General features: G+C 54.8%; 1 protein-coding gene across 4 annotated transcripts in view; it reads left to right on the top strand.

The window, feature by feature from the left end:
• Positions 1-13010, top strand: part of DNMT3A (DNA methyltransferase 3 alpha) — a 95780-nt gene that overhangs the window by 17898 nt on the left and 64872 nt on the right. For 2 of the 4 annotated variants that reach the window (XM_040622960.1, XM_040622961.1), the window contains exon 2: positions 8060-8294. In XM_040622960.1, coding sequence (XP_040478894.1) covers positions 8232-8294 — 63 coding nt within the window. In that variant the 5' untranslated portion in view covers positions 8060-8231. Of the gene's footprint in view, positions 1-7617; positions 7964-8059; positions 8295-13010 lie in introns of those variants that run through there. The other 2 variants (XM_040622962.1, XM_040622963.1) reach the window with 2 other exon arrangements.

The raw sequence follows: 13010 nt of genomic DNA, 5'->3' as shown, positions 1-13010 counted from the left end.
CTCCTCCCAAGTTCAAGTGGGAAATTCAGCTCTGAGGCTGTTATCTGTGGACTGGTGTCACAGCAAGGGCGTAGATAGCTGATCTGGGGTACATGCTTAACATGGGTATCCATGACGGAATGCTGCCATGTTTGTAAGGCCTCTGGAGTTAGATGGACCTGGATTCACAATCCTGCTCTGGAACTTTCTCCCTGCACTACCTTGGAGAGGCAATAAACCTCTCTTGGCCTCAGGTTCTCCTTCTATAAGATGGGAATCACAAGAGAACCTACTTCATAAACTTCCCAGGATTGTTGTGAGGCTGAAATGGGACAGGGCATGTCTCTTAGCAAGGGCCTGGCTTATTGTAGGTACTCAGCAAATAGCTGCATGAATGACTGCCACGTTGGGCAGGGCACCAAATACTATGATTAGAAGATTGCATTGCTTACCACCCTCCCCCCAACCCCGTCCCCACCGCAGACAGGCCTAACCAGGAAAAGGAGGTTAGCTGGAAACTTCGCTTTCGGACCAATCTGTGCCCAGAGTGAGTATGTCTGCAACAGTCTCATGTTAATTGTAAGAAGACATTGGAAAACTCTGGACTTCAGAGTAGGACAGACCTGGATTTGAATCTGGCTCCACCGTTTAATTATGACCCCGGGCAGCTTTGTTAACCTCTTATATCTCACTTTTCTCATCTGGAAAATGGGGGAAAAATAGTCCCCGCTTCAAAAGGTCAGAGTGAGGCATCAGGATGAACGAGATATTGCGATTGTAAAGCTCTATTCACAGGGGCTGGCACATCGTGGGAGCTTCCCAAGTACAAAGCTGCTGTTTGAGCGATGTACGCTCACAGGCACTCGGGGGATTTCAAGAAAGGAAAGAAAACTGTGGGCTGGATTAGTCAGGGACTAACAGTTGCTAAAATGTATTGTGTATTTTCTTCGTGCCAGGCACCCTTGTAAGCATGTTCAATACATTTCATTTAGATTCTCACAACAGCCCCGTGAAGTGGCTCCTGTTCTTTCCCCCATTTTACAGCTGAGTAAACTGAGGCTGTGGTCCACGGTTTTGCCCCAGGTCTCACAGCTGATGGAGTAACCAGGTCAGTATTTGAACCCACGCAGGAAGAAGCCCTTTAGGAGGCTGAGATTAGCATATGAGTCAGGACTGTCAGCCGCAGGGCACAGACTCACTCACACCCAAATACGGAAAGGCTCCCATGACGGGGAGGTTCAGAGATGCCCTGCGACCAGGTACACAGAGTCGGGGACCCAGACAATGACCACAGTTTGCCATCCCTCTATCTTCAGCCCTTTGTTCTCAGGCAAGCCCTCCCCCGCAGGCAGTCGCTCCTGACTCACATCCTATCCTGTAGCATCTTTCCATTGCACCCCCACGGGCCTGGGAGGTGTCTGATTGGCTCTGCCTGGTCACGTGCTCACTCTGCCTGGGGTGAGGTGCGGGGGGGGGGGGGGGGGGGCCCACGAGGAGAAAAGTAGACTTCACATGGAGGGGAGAAGGAGGGCCTGCTACAGAGATGGTCAGATGTTTTCCAGCAGTGCAGATCGAGGGCTGGAGGTGGAGTGCAAGGGGCTCTTACGGCCCTGACGTTAGGATTGTTCTCGATGGAGCAAGGATTTAGGTTTGGGGCAATGCTGGTTTTGCTTCTGGAAGAGAAAATACTTCTGTGCAGCCCCTAGTTGAGGTGACACAGTGGGGTGACAGTGTCAGTGCTGGTTGGGGCAGGCTTGGAGGGGAAACTTGGGGTGATCAGCGGGGGAGGTGCTGATGAGGTCGGTGGGAATGGTGGGGTGTGGGGGGATAGTGGTGGGGGCAGGGGTGGCAGGTGACGTGGCTGTGAGGGGGGGTGGCGGGGCGGGGAGGGAGGTACCACTTCTGTAGCTGGTGATGGAACTCTGTGTGGGTGTGAGGAGCTCGCTGGTCATGGTTATGCTGTGGGATGTGATGGTTTCAGAGAGCAACAGTGGTGGAAGGGCTGAGCTGCGCTCAGAGAGGAGGATGGAAGCCATACCCAACCAATGGTTGCCGTGGGGAGGTAAGAGCTCCTTCCCATCCCCATTCTGTCTTTTAAATTTTTCTTTTCTATTTCCTCACGGTAGAACATGCATATCATTTAAGACGGCAGTACCAACATCTCTTCCCCAGAGGGACGCTCCCATCCTCTTCCTCTTCTCAGAGGCCACCACTTGGAGCTGCTGCTTCTAGCAATTTTACATCTCGCGTTTCTGAGGAATGTGCATCTTTTTGATCCTTCATTTTAGACATTTCCCATTGATTTCCTATTTAGTCAATAAGAACGGAGCTCTCCTACATGGCCACACTTTCCCCTCCTAAATAGCTCTAAATAGTGGTGGGCATATCGTTTCTTTCAGAAATGTTTGCTGACCTCGACATATTCATCTATTCACATACACATGAATTCACGTGTGTATACTCATGTTGTAGGCTGTGTAGTGCCTCACGCCCCAAGACGGACACATCCTCATCCCCTGAACCTGTAAATATGTTACCCTTATGTAGCTAGAGGGACTTTGCAGTTAAAGATCTTGAGGTGGGGGAGATAATCCTGCAGTATCTGGGGGCCCAGTGTCATCACAAGGGGCTTTAGAAACGCACAACAAACGCAGGAGAGACCGAGGAGTTAGGGAGGGGAGCGGGGTCAGAGTCATGCGATGGGGGAAAGCCTGGCCGTTGCTGGCTCTGGGGCTGGATGGGGCCAGGAGCCACGGCGTGTGAGCAGCCTTTCGGAGCTGAAAAAGTCAAGGGAATGGATTCTTCCTAGAGCCTCCAGAGGAGAAGGCAGCCCTGCCAACACCGTGATGTGCAGCCCGGTGACATGAACCATTTTGAACTTCTGATTCCCAGAGCTGCAACGGAGCAGATTTGTGTTGTTTTAAGCCCTTAATTTTGTGGTAAGTTATAAGAGCAGCTGCAGGAAGTTTCTATGTGTCTATATGTATATACACACACATCCACATGCATTACATATGTGTGTATATACACACACACACATAGTTGTTAAATCAATTAATGCAGCTGTGTTCACAGCCAGGCCTTACAGTAGCCTGCAAGAGTTTCCTTTCTTTATTTCCCCAGAAGTTAATAATGACCTTGTTTCTTCATCTGCCTTATTTTCTTTGTACGTTCTGCTGATTGCTGCCTCACCTTCTGACAGCTGTCAGCGGAGCTCTCTGCAAGGGCAGTCACATCAAGTATGACATGTTTCAGTTCCAGTTCTCCAGTTTCTGCTGTCTGGGTGTGGGACGTGTCGTAGCGGCCATCCTGGGACTTCCTTTTGTGGTCCTCCTTGGCATTCCCTTTGCCCTCTTTCTGGTTGGAGTTCATGTTTTCTGGATCTCGTGTCTTCCTCTTGTTTGGTTTACTCCCCCTCCTAGAGCACGTGGTCCAGGACAGGTACCTGTCAATATCTGAATCCATTCAGTTCCCGAGTTTGGATGACAGAGTGCAAACAGTGAGAGACACCTGTGGTTTTGTCGGATTTAAAAGACCCTTTGGTGGTCGCGGGCATGGCGACCACGGCACTCAACAGACCGGAGCCTTGAGTCACAGTGCTTAGATCTGAACAGTGGCCCTCGATGCCTTCATCTGACCTCTTTTCACCTTAATCCTGGAGAATCCCTTCCTTTGTCTCGTGTGTCTTAGAGGACATCTCGCGGTTCCTGAGAAAGGAGCGTCTGAAAATATCTTTATTCTACTATCGCACCTAAATGATGATTAGGCTGCATAAAGAATTCTAATGGGAGAATTATTTTAAGAATTCCGAAGGTATTGGTCCTTTGTCTTCTTGCTTTCCACATTCACGTTGAGCAGTCTGAAGCCATTCTGGTTCCTGAAACTCTGTATGTCACTCTTTTCTCCCTCTGTGCAAGTCTGTAGGAACTGCTCTTTGTGCCAGTGTTCTGAAATTTCACAGTGACGTGCCTTGTTGTGGGTCTGCTGCCGTGCAGTGGGCCTTTTCAACTGGGCCACTAGTGTCTTGCAGTTCTGGGAAATTCTCTTGCACTCTTTCATTGGTAATGTTCCCCCGTTTTTTTAATTTTCTGTAACTCTTGCTTTTCAGATATGGAAACTTCCGGACCAGTCCTCTCTCTTTTCCATCCTCTCCACTTTTCATTTTTCTTTTTGAGGTACCCTTTGCGTTGAGTTTCACATCTTTAGCATGGTTTGTATTTCTACGGACCTTTTTTGTTCTTTGGATGCTCTTTTTAAACAGCACCACGTCCTTGTTTCATGAATGTAGTATCTTCTCTGTGCGCGACGTGTGTCTTTTCCAAGTTGGGTTTTGGTTTGGTTTGGTTTGTTTGTTCTTGTCTCTATTGTCCAAGTCAGAGGCCTCCCCAGCTGTCTGCTGGTCCATGGTTATGCTGTATAGGACTAAGAAGAGGGGACTGGAAGGCTGATTGGGAGTTCTGTGTGTGATGGTGAAGCTTGCTTCCTGGCAGGTCCACACTGGTTGACCCACACAAGCCATTTGGACACCATCTGGGTTCTGGGGGCAGCCTCTATATCCGTAGGCCTTTCCTCTCAGACTGGTAAGATTCTCCAGAGAAGAAGGTAAGGGTCTGGCTGCCCGGGGTCGAGGAGCCCAGTGGGGGAAGAGCTGGGGGCACTCAACATCAGCATTGAAAATAACCTTCATCTCCTTGATTTTGATCTTTTACCTTTGCTCTCAGCTGTGCCAGTCAGCTCTGTACAAAGACCCTGTGTTTTGTGCTCCCCAGAAGGTAAACCTTCAGACTTCTGGGGGAGGGGGTCTAGGGCTTTTCCTTCTTTCATTCAGTCTGCTTAATTTTCACACATGGGTCCTCTCCACCCCTGGCCTGGGAGGTACCTGGTGCCCTTGCCTCCAGTGTCTTTGAAGGATTCCTGTTATAAATTTGGTTTGTTTTGATTTGATTTTGATTTGAAAGCAGTTTTGTCTGAAATCTGGCCATTGCAAGTCTGCTTTCCAGACCCCAAAATTTCGTTGGTGGTGTCTCCTCTTTGTTCAGCCCACTCGTGTGACTGTACGTCTTTAAAAAAGCTTTCTACTAAGTTGGATTTAGAAGGCAGTGAAACTGGGTGTGCGTATTCAAAATCCCAGTCCTTTTTCCACAACAGTTTTGTAATTGGAGTAGTAATAATGGTGACCGTGTCAGTTGTGATACCAAGAATTTTTTATGATGTGGGATTCCTTGAACGTTTGTGAAAGTTATTGTTAGAAACATTATTTATGGCCCCTGTGGCCATTAGAAGTATCAAGGAGGAAATAAAAGCTGCCTGTCATGGTGGTAGGGTTTTTGGCATGGGTTTTTCTTTGGTGGTGGTTCTTGTGGTACAGCCCTTGGCGTGGGTGAAGAGGATGCTTCAGTGCCAGAAGCAGCAGAGCCATGCTTGGCGAAGGACCGTCATGGTGGGCACAGGCTGCTGTGTTGGGACTGTGGGCCTTGGGGCAGGTCCCTCCCCTCAGAAGGGCTGCTGGAGACAAGGAAGCTTCTAGAGCCAGGTAGGGAGCGCTGTGTCAAGTCCTGGACCACGGCCACCACAGTGGGCCCCTGGCGTTGTGCAGCGCGTAGCCTGCCTGGGCATATGCTGGATGGTTTTAGATAATGCGGGGTGACTCTGAGGAACACTTTCTGACAGATCTGTTCCACCGAGGAACACAAAGGAACCTACAGACTGACCCAGGTCAGCTGAATTTGCCTGGAGGCTAGCGCACGCAGCTCTGATATCGGGGGATACGTGGGAGAAGGGGAGGAGGAAAGAGCATTTCCCTTCCTTTCCGGGGTGTCTGCCCTCAGGGTCAATGCCTTGTGATGTTCTGCTTTTCCCTCCTACTTCCTTCCTCTTCTCGCTGGCAATCAGAGGTTCTCTGAAAGTGTTTGTTTTTTTTTTTCCTCACAGAAGCTCCCTGGATATTTCTAGGCCTCAGGCAGTGCTGAGACAAACATCTGGCAGAGGTTATCTGCCTGTATTTTGTGCCCGGGTCTTCATGGACTCCATGCTGGGGCTCTGGGGCTCCTAAAGGTGTCCCAGCCTTGTCTGCTTCTCCCCTTTGCCCTTGGCGCCCCCAATAGCTTGGCAGGGCAGGGCTAGAAGACGCCTTGTAGATCATGTAGTCCAACTCGCCCATTTCATGGATGAGGAAGCTGAGGGCGGGAGGCCCTAGTCAGGACTAGAACGCCCATCTGCTGACTCCGGGTTCAATGTTCTTTCCAACCAGACTCTGCCTGTCTTAGCTTCCACATCTTTTTGCAGGCTTTGATGTGGGGGGTGGGAGGCCATTGGACATGTTTGCGCTAACAAGCTGTGTGTGGGTTTGAAGGGGAATTGCTGGCTGGTAATGGAGGGAAGGCTCATGGAGTTCTGGGTTGGACCAGTTCTCTAACGGACTCTCAAGAGTTGTTTCTGTGCCGTGGTGTGAGTTGGGGGACACAGCTTCACAGAGACCGCCCTCAGAGCTTTAGTGAGAGAGATCTGGGTTCAGGCCTCCGCTCTGACTCTGGAATACGGACAAATCCTAATCTTTTTGAGTTTGAGGTTCCACTGCAAGCGGGGGATAGTAATCGTACTAGTAGCTGCCCGCAGGCAGGCAGGCCGGCCTGTCACGTGCTTAGCACCGCGTCTGACACGTAAAGCAACACTCTCTGTTGCCGTCTGCGCACGCACGCGTGTACTGGGGCAGCAGACGTGCGTGGAGCCCAGTAGGGGGCTGCGCTGAGAAGTTGCACCTGGAGTTTGCTCAGGGCTCACCTGTGGGGCTTGGCGCACCCTCAGCCCGGTGAGGTTTTAACTTACAGCCCCTCCTGTCCTGGCCCAAAGGAGGCTCCTCCCAGTGCCAGTCTCCCCCTCTGCACCCGAGGCAGAGCCCACCTCCCTGCGAAGCCAAGTCCCTGGGGAAGGGGCTGTGCCCGTGGGAGACCCAAGCCTGTGCTTTCTCCAGTGCCTGGTTTTCCAGGGAGCCTTGGCTGGAGGGGGATGGGAGAAGAAGCCCAAGAGGGAGGGGAAGCCGGGGAAGCAGAACGGGAACTGGAAGGGGAAGGGTGTGGGTGGGCCCAGATCCAGTGCCTCCCACTTTCCTTCTCCTGCCAATCCCCTCCCTGCAGGCGGGTGCACTGGAGGCAGGGGCTTGGCCCGTGTTTCCTCCTGGGGGGTGGGGAACCGAGAACTCAGTGTCTCCGAGCAGAGGGGGTTGAATCTGCAACACCCCCACCCCTAGCTGAGGCCTGCGGCAGGGGCTTTGTTATTTTACTGGCTTGAGGCCCACACCTGAAGCAGGGAAGATGAAAAGCCCCTAAAATTAAGCTGTGTGGGTGCGGAAGGCCCCCTCAAGCCCCCCAGTTTCCCGAGGCAAATGGGGCCGATTTGTGGGGTGGGGGGGAGAGCAGCCTCTGGTCCGCCCTCAGCGTGGCCTTGGCTGTGGCCTCTCCCCACCAGGACGTCCTCTCAACAGCACTGCAGACCTAGGCCTTCAGCCTGGCCGCAGCCCGAGTTCAACCTCAGCTTTCTCTGGGCCCAGGCGCTGGTCCTAAAGTGAGGTGACATTCATTTCACTACATCCTGTGACTGCAGCTCACTTCCTCCACGTGGTGGGAGCGGTGTGGGGGTGGGGGCGTGAGCGGAGGACAGATTAGAAGGAAAATGTAGCAGGGCTGGGGACCTCTGGGATTTCCCAGGGGGTGGCTGGGTGGGAGGAAGGGTGCGGGAAGCTTTCAAAGGAGAGAACAGAAGTGAATGAAGAGAAGGGAGGAGGCAGGAGGCAGTTGGAAGGCCCAGAAGTGGCACCCACTGCCACAGCAACGCGGAGGCCCGGGGAGACTGTGGCCGCCGCGGAGGCAGGAGGCGGCCCTGAGGGAAGCCAGGCAGTACCCTGCCAGCTGAGTCGGCCTCGGTTTCCCCCGCTCTCTGGCGTGCCAGGCTGGCCCGAGCTGCCGGTGAGCTTGGGAAGAGGAGTGAGGTCCGAGTTGCTTGGGGCTGAGGGGGGAGGAGTGTCAGGTGGGGCCTGGGTTGGGGGTGCCCTGCCCTGCTGACCCCTCTTGTCTTCCCCCCACAGGTGGAGCCACTGGAAGCCCACACCCCAGGCAGCCGGAGTCAGAGTTTCACCGGGATCTATGTCTAAGTTCTAACTCTTGCTTACAAAGACCACGATAATTCCTTCCCCAAAGCCCAGCAGCCCCCCAGCCCCGCGCAGCCCCAGCCTGCCTCCCACCGCCCAGCTGCCCGCAATGCCCTCCAGCGGCCCCGGGGACACCAGCAGCTCCGCTCCGGAGCGGGAGGAGGACCGCAAGGTGAGCGGCTGGCTCTGCCCAGGACCCCCTGGCCCCAGCCCTGGGACGGGGAGAGGGAGGGCCCGTCCCCAAGTAATGACAGCTCCCTCTGAGCGCTGGACTGTTCACCTCAGCCTTCACACTGGGCGGTGGGGAGGGCTGATGTCCCTGTTAGAGCCATGGTTTGTAGAGGTTTGGTCTTGGGGGTACGGCGGGAATTTGAAGCACATAGTCAGGCTCTAGTACCCAGGCTTTTAACTCTCCTGGTGTTTAAGTAGAGGTTCAAGCCCCGGGTCTCTATGGTGTTGGGGGACAGCCCAGCAGAGTGTCCCCAAACCCAGATTCCTCTCTGGATTGGCCTCTACCAGCTCTGTGTCCTCATGTGGGTCCCTTCACCTGTCTTAGCTGCCTCTGCTTCCCCAGAGTATTCAATAGCTTCCGGGAGGCCAAAGACAAAGACAAGTTTGGGGAGGCTTAGTAGATAGGAGGCCGCGTGAGGGCTCCCCCTCTCAGAGTGCCAGGCACACTGTGACACCAGTCATCCTGGAGATGATGATTTCCTGCCCCTCACCCCCACCCCGGTTTCTGAATGTCACTTCTGACCATGGAGCCAATGACATCCTTGTTCTCAGAGCCCCCTGCAGGGTGAGCTCAGCACTCTCTGCTGAACTCCAGAATGGGCCTGAATCAAAGGAGATCCCCGCAGATCCGTAGGGATTCCTGCTCGGTCCCAATAGGCTGCCTTGGGACCATGCCAAGCTGTGTCCACCTATAGGCAAAGCCACCCTGAACCCCCCAAATCGGGCTCTATTTTCGCTGTCTGGCAGTGAGATGGTAAACCCCACCACCACCTTTCTGGAGAAGCTATGCAGCTATGGGTCTTTCTGGGGTGTCCTATCTGTTGTGCTCTGGTCCCCACAGTTCTCTCTGCCTGTTACCCTTTTTCTGAGTAGGAGGGAGGGGTGGTGAGGCTCGGGGGGTATAGTTTGTCCTTCTGGACACCTGGCAGCAGGTATGGGCCCCCTGGGCACTGCAAGGAGTGTCCCATCTGCTTGCCCACCATCAGGGACAGCTCTGAGACCCGCCCCCTGCTTATCCTCCCCAATGTGCCCCCACGCGTGCTCAGCTCCTTCCTGGGTTCCCTCAGCCTTACAGCCTGTTTTTGTTCTCTGAGTGATTTCCAGCCAGTTGGTTCTCGGGAACAACCCTTGAAATAAGTGGGGCAAGGACAGATGGCCTTAGTTTACAGATGAGGAAGCTGAGCCCGGCCACTCAGTGGTGGGTCCAGATGAGAGCCCGGTGGATCAGAACCTTTCCCGCCAGCCCACCTGTGTCAGTCCTTGTGTGGACACACACGTGGGTGTGTGCACGAAACCCGGTCACCTGCCTTCCCAGCTTGGAATTATGCGAATGCCCTAGCGGGTGGTGTGTACCCAGGGAGCTGGGGAGAAAGTACTTGCCATGGCCTGCTGAGCCAGGCTCCTAGGGGCCACGGGTCCCCTTCTTTCTGACCCCACAGAAAAAGAACAAGTAGTCCAGGTTATCCCACGGGCCTTCTGAGCTACTCCTGTCTCAGGCAGCCATCGGGCCACACCCTGCCGCCACAGAGTCAGGGCCACCTGTGCTCTTGAGTGGAGGCTCTGGGTAATTCCTTTCCTCCATCGGGTCTGTTTTGCTCCTCTGTCGGATTAGGTGACCTTGACCTCCCTACCCGCTCTGATGCCCCGGCTGGTGCTGACAGAGCTCTGTGTCCACACACCTGCGGTTGGTGGTCGGCTGCCCCCCACAGGTGGGGAAGGTGGGGACAGTCGGGCCAAGCTTCTCTTGTTACCGGACAGTGCTGCCCTAGATAGCAGAGCCGCTGGCTCCCTCGCACGGAAAGCAGCAGAGCAGGCTTTCTGTTCTGACAGTTTAAGATAGAGAAAGAGCGCTGGATGGAGTCAGAAGCCCCAGGTCCCAGGCCCGAGGACGCCACTTCCTGGAGATGTGACTTCAGGCCATCTGGGTTTGCGTTTGCTCAGCTGTAAAGTGGGGATAGTAACTCTAGCTGTGCCTGTTTTACAGGGTGGTTGTGGAAGTCAGATGAGGTCATGGGCATGGAAATGCCCTGCAAACAGCAAAGTCTGGTCCAATTATGAGGGATTACGACTGCTATTATTATCTACCCATAGTAACTGTTCTGGCTCATGCGGCAACAAACACACACCCAGGCCCAGATCCTCGTGCTGATAGAGCGGGCTGATAGACGGGGCCGGGCTCGGCCGGCGCTCCTCCCCAGCCGCCCACGCCCGCGGTGCGCATGCTGGCTCACCTGGCACACCTCCCTGGCACCTCTGGGCTGGCTCCCGCAGCTCCGGGGAGCCGCCCGGGGAGGGCGGGTAGAGACACTGACAGCCGCCCACAGCAGCCAGAGAGAGCCAGGCCTGGGGCAGAGGAGCCATGTCACTGCAGAGGGGGACAATGGGCGTGGGCTGCAGCCCAAGGAGTCTGGCAGAGTTGCCAGGGGCACCTGGCACTAAGGAACTGTTTGGTGAGCCAGAGGGAAGGGGTGTGGCCACCCACTGGCCCCTGCTCCGTGGGCCCCACGTGTCCTTCCAGCCTCCTTCCCGGCCATGCCTCCCCGTACCTTCCACTCCGGTACTTCCTGGAGCTGCCAGCCCTTTGTTTATGCCCCTTCCTCTGCCTGGTGTGCCCTTTCCCTAATTTTCACTGCTCCTCTCTGATCAGAGCCCTTGCTTCCTTTGGTCTGCCTTGAATTACAGTTTGTAGGGGACCCGGGGTTTTCAAAATGTGACCCCTGAACCAGCAGCATCCAGTGGTACCTGGAAAGGTTAGAAATGCCAATCAGAGCTTCTGGGGCTGGGGCCCAGCAGTCCATGTTTTAACCAGGCCTCTAGGGCATCTGAAAAGGACTGGCGTGGATAACAGGCAGCCCCGCTGCTGCCCCTGCAGGGCCCGGCCTGACTAGCACAGAGTAGGTGCTCAGGAAGTGGCTAGGGTAGGAAGAAAAATGAGAGTGGTAAGACCCCTCCACAGGAGAACAGCCTGGGGGCTGGATCCGGCAGGCTGGGTGTGGAGCCAGGGGTGAGAGCCGAGGAGCACGTTTATGGCTGGGAGTGCAGGGAGGTCTGCCCAGCATCCCTTCTCCCCATGGCCTCCCCTACCCTGCCATCCATATGTTGGAGGGGGAGGGAGCTACTGGGGAGGCTGGGACAATGCAGGTTTTGGGGGAGCTGAGTGCTGGGGTTCTCGCCAGGCTGGGTCAGCTGGGGAAATGTGGCCACAGTGAAGGGAGGGGGAGCTGGCCTTATGGGAGATGGGTGGGGAGGTAAAGAGCAGGGAGGCCAGGAGCGGGGGGTGGGGTGTCAGGCCCTGCATGGACGGGAGGGGAGGGGCAGAGGGAATAGGAAAGGGGACCAAGAGCATTCCAACCTTGGGGCTAGAAGGGCCTCCTCAGATCCCCAAATATGAATCAGTGCCTGGCCAAGAGTCCAAGCCCCAGGCTGGGCCCCCGATCGTGCGGCTCCCCTCTTTCTTTCCTCTGGCCTCAGAAGCACAACAGCCAAGCTGCACCGAGTGCTGCTGTCTGCCAGGTGCTAGTTCGAGCTCTGTGCTCACGTGGTTTTATTTCACCCTTACTGTTGCTCCGTAAGGTCGGCTCTGTTTTTCAGCACTCTGTCTTGGTAACCGCCGAATGGATGCTTAGAGACGTGAGGTCATTTGCCTAAGGTCACACAGCTAGTGAGTGGCTCCTCTGGGGGCATAGCGCTCAGGCAGGCTGCCCCCTGTAGGAAGAGCTCCACAGTCCTGCTCACACTGCTTCTCCTGGAGGTTCAAGGATGTTTATCTAGACTGGAAGTTGGGACGGTCAGGGAATGCTTTACTTGGTGTGAGCGCTCTTGCCCCAGGGTGATTGGGGGCGCTTCATCTCCATTAAGAATTCACACACAGGGGCGCCTGGGTGGCACACCGGTTAAGCGTCTGCCTTCTGCTCAGGGCGTGATCCCAGCCTTATGGGATCGAGCCCCACATCAGGCTCCTCCGCTATGAGCCTGCTTCTTCCTCTCCCACTCCCCCTGCTTGTGTTCCCTCTCTCGCTGGCTGTCTCTATCTCTGTCAAATAAATAAATAAAATCTTAAAAAAAAAAAAAAAGAATTCACATACAAGCCTAGTATACACACATACACATACACACACACACACCCACTCCAGATGCATACTCTTCAATGAAGGCAGTGCCATGGTCGCGCTGCTCCTTACCATTCCTCCCTCCCCGCCTACATGCCTCTCTCCCTCCTGCATGCATTGTTTCTCTTTTCTCCTCTTCCTCTCTTTCCTTCCAGGTACCTTTCCAGGTACCTGGCACATAGTGGGGCTCCGCAGGTCTGGCAGATGAGCTGAATAAACATCCCTGGAGGACCTAGTCAAGGAAAGGGGATAGGAAGATACAAGTCGTGGCTGCCATCCAGAGGACAGCTGGGGAGTACAAGCAATGGCAGGGGGTGTGGATTCGTGCTGGGCGAGCACAGCAAGTGTGCCTGTGTGCATGTGCGTGTGTGGACACGTGTGTGTGTGTGTGTGTGGCCAGTGCTGTGGCTGGGCTTGTTCCTCCTCACCCAAGGCCAACCTGGAGGCCTGACAGGTGCCAGCTTCCCTTGGGCACTCACTACTTCCTGCGGTCAGCACACAGGCTCGAGGGCGCCCTGGGTGGGCTTCTCCCAGCTCCACTCTCCGCC

Source organism: Ursus maritimus, unplaced genomic scaffold (genome assembly GCF_017311325.1).
Source record: "Ursus maritimus isolate PB19 unplaced genomic scaffold, ASM1731132v1 scaffold_6, whole genome shotgun sequence".
Lineage (NCBI taxonomy): Eukaryota > Metazoa > Chordata > Mammalia > Carnivora > Ursidae > Ursus > Ursus maritimus.
Note: the sequence above shows the minus strand (reverse complement) of the source record. Positions and strands in the feature narration are given on the sequence as shown.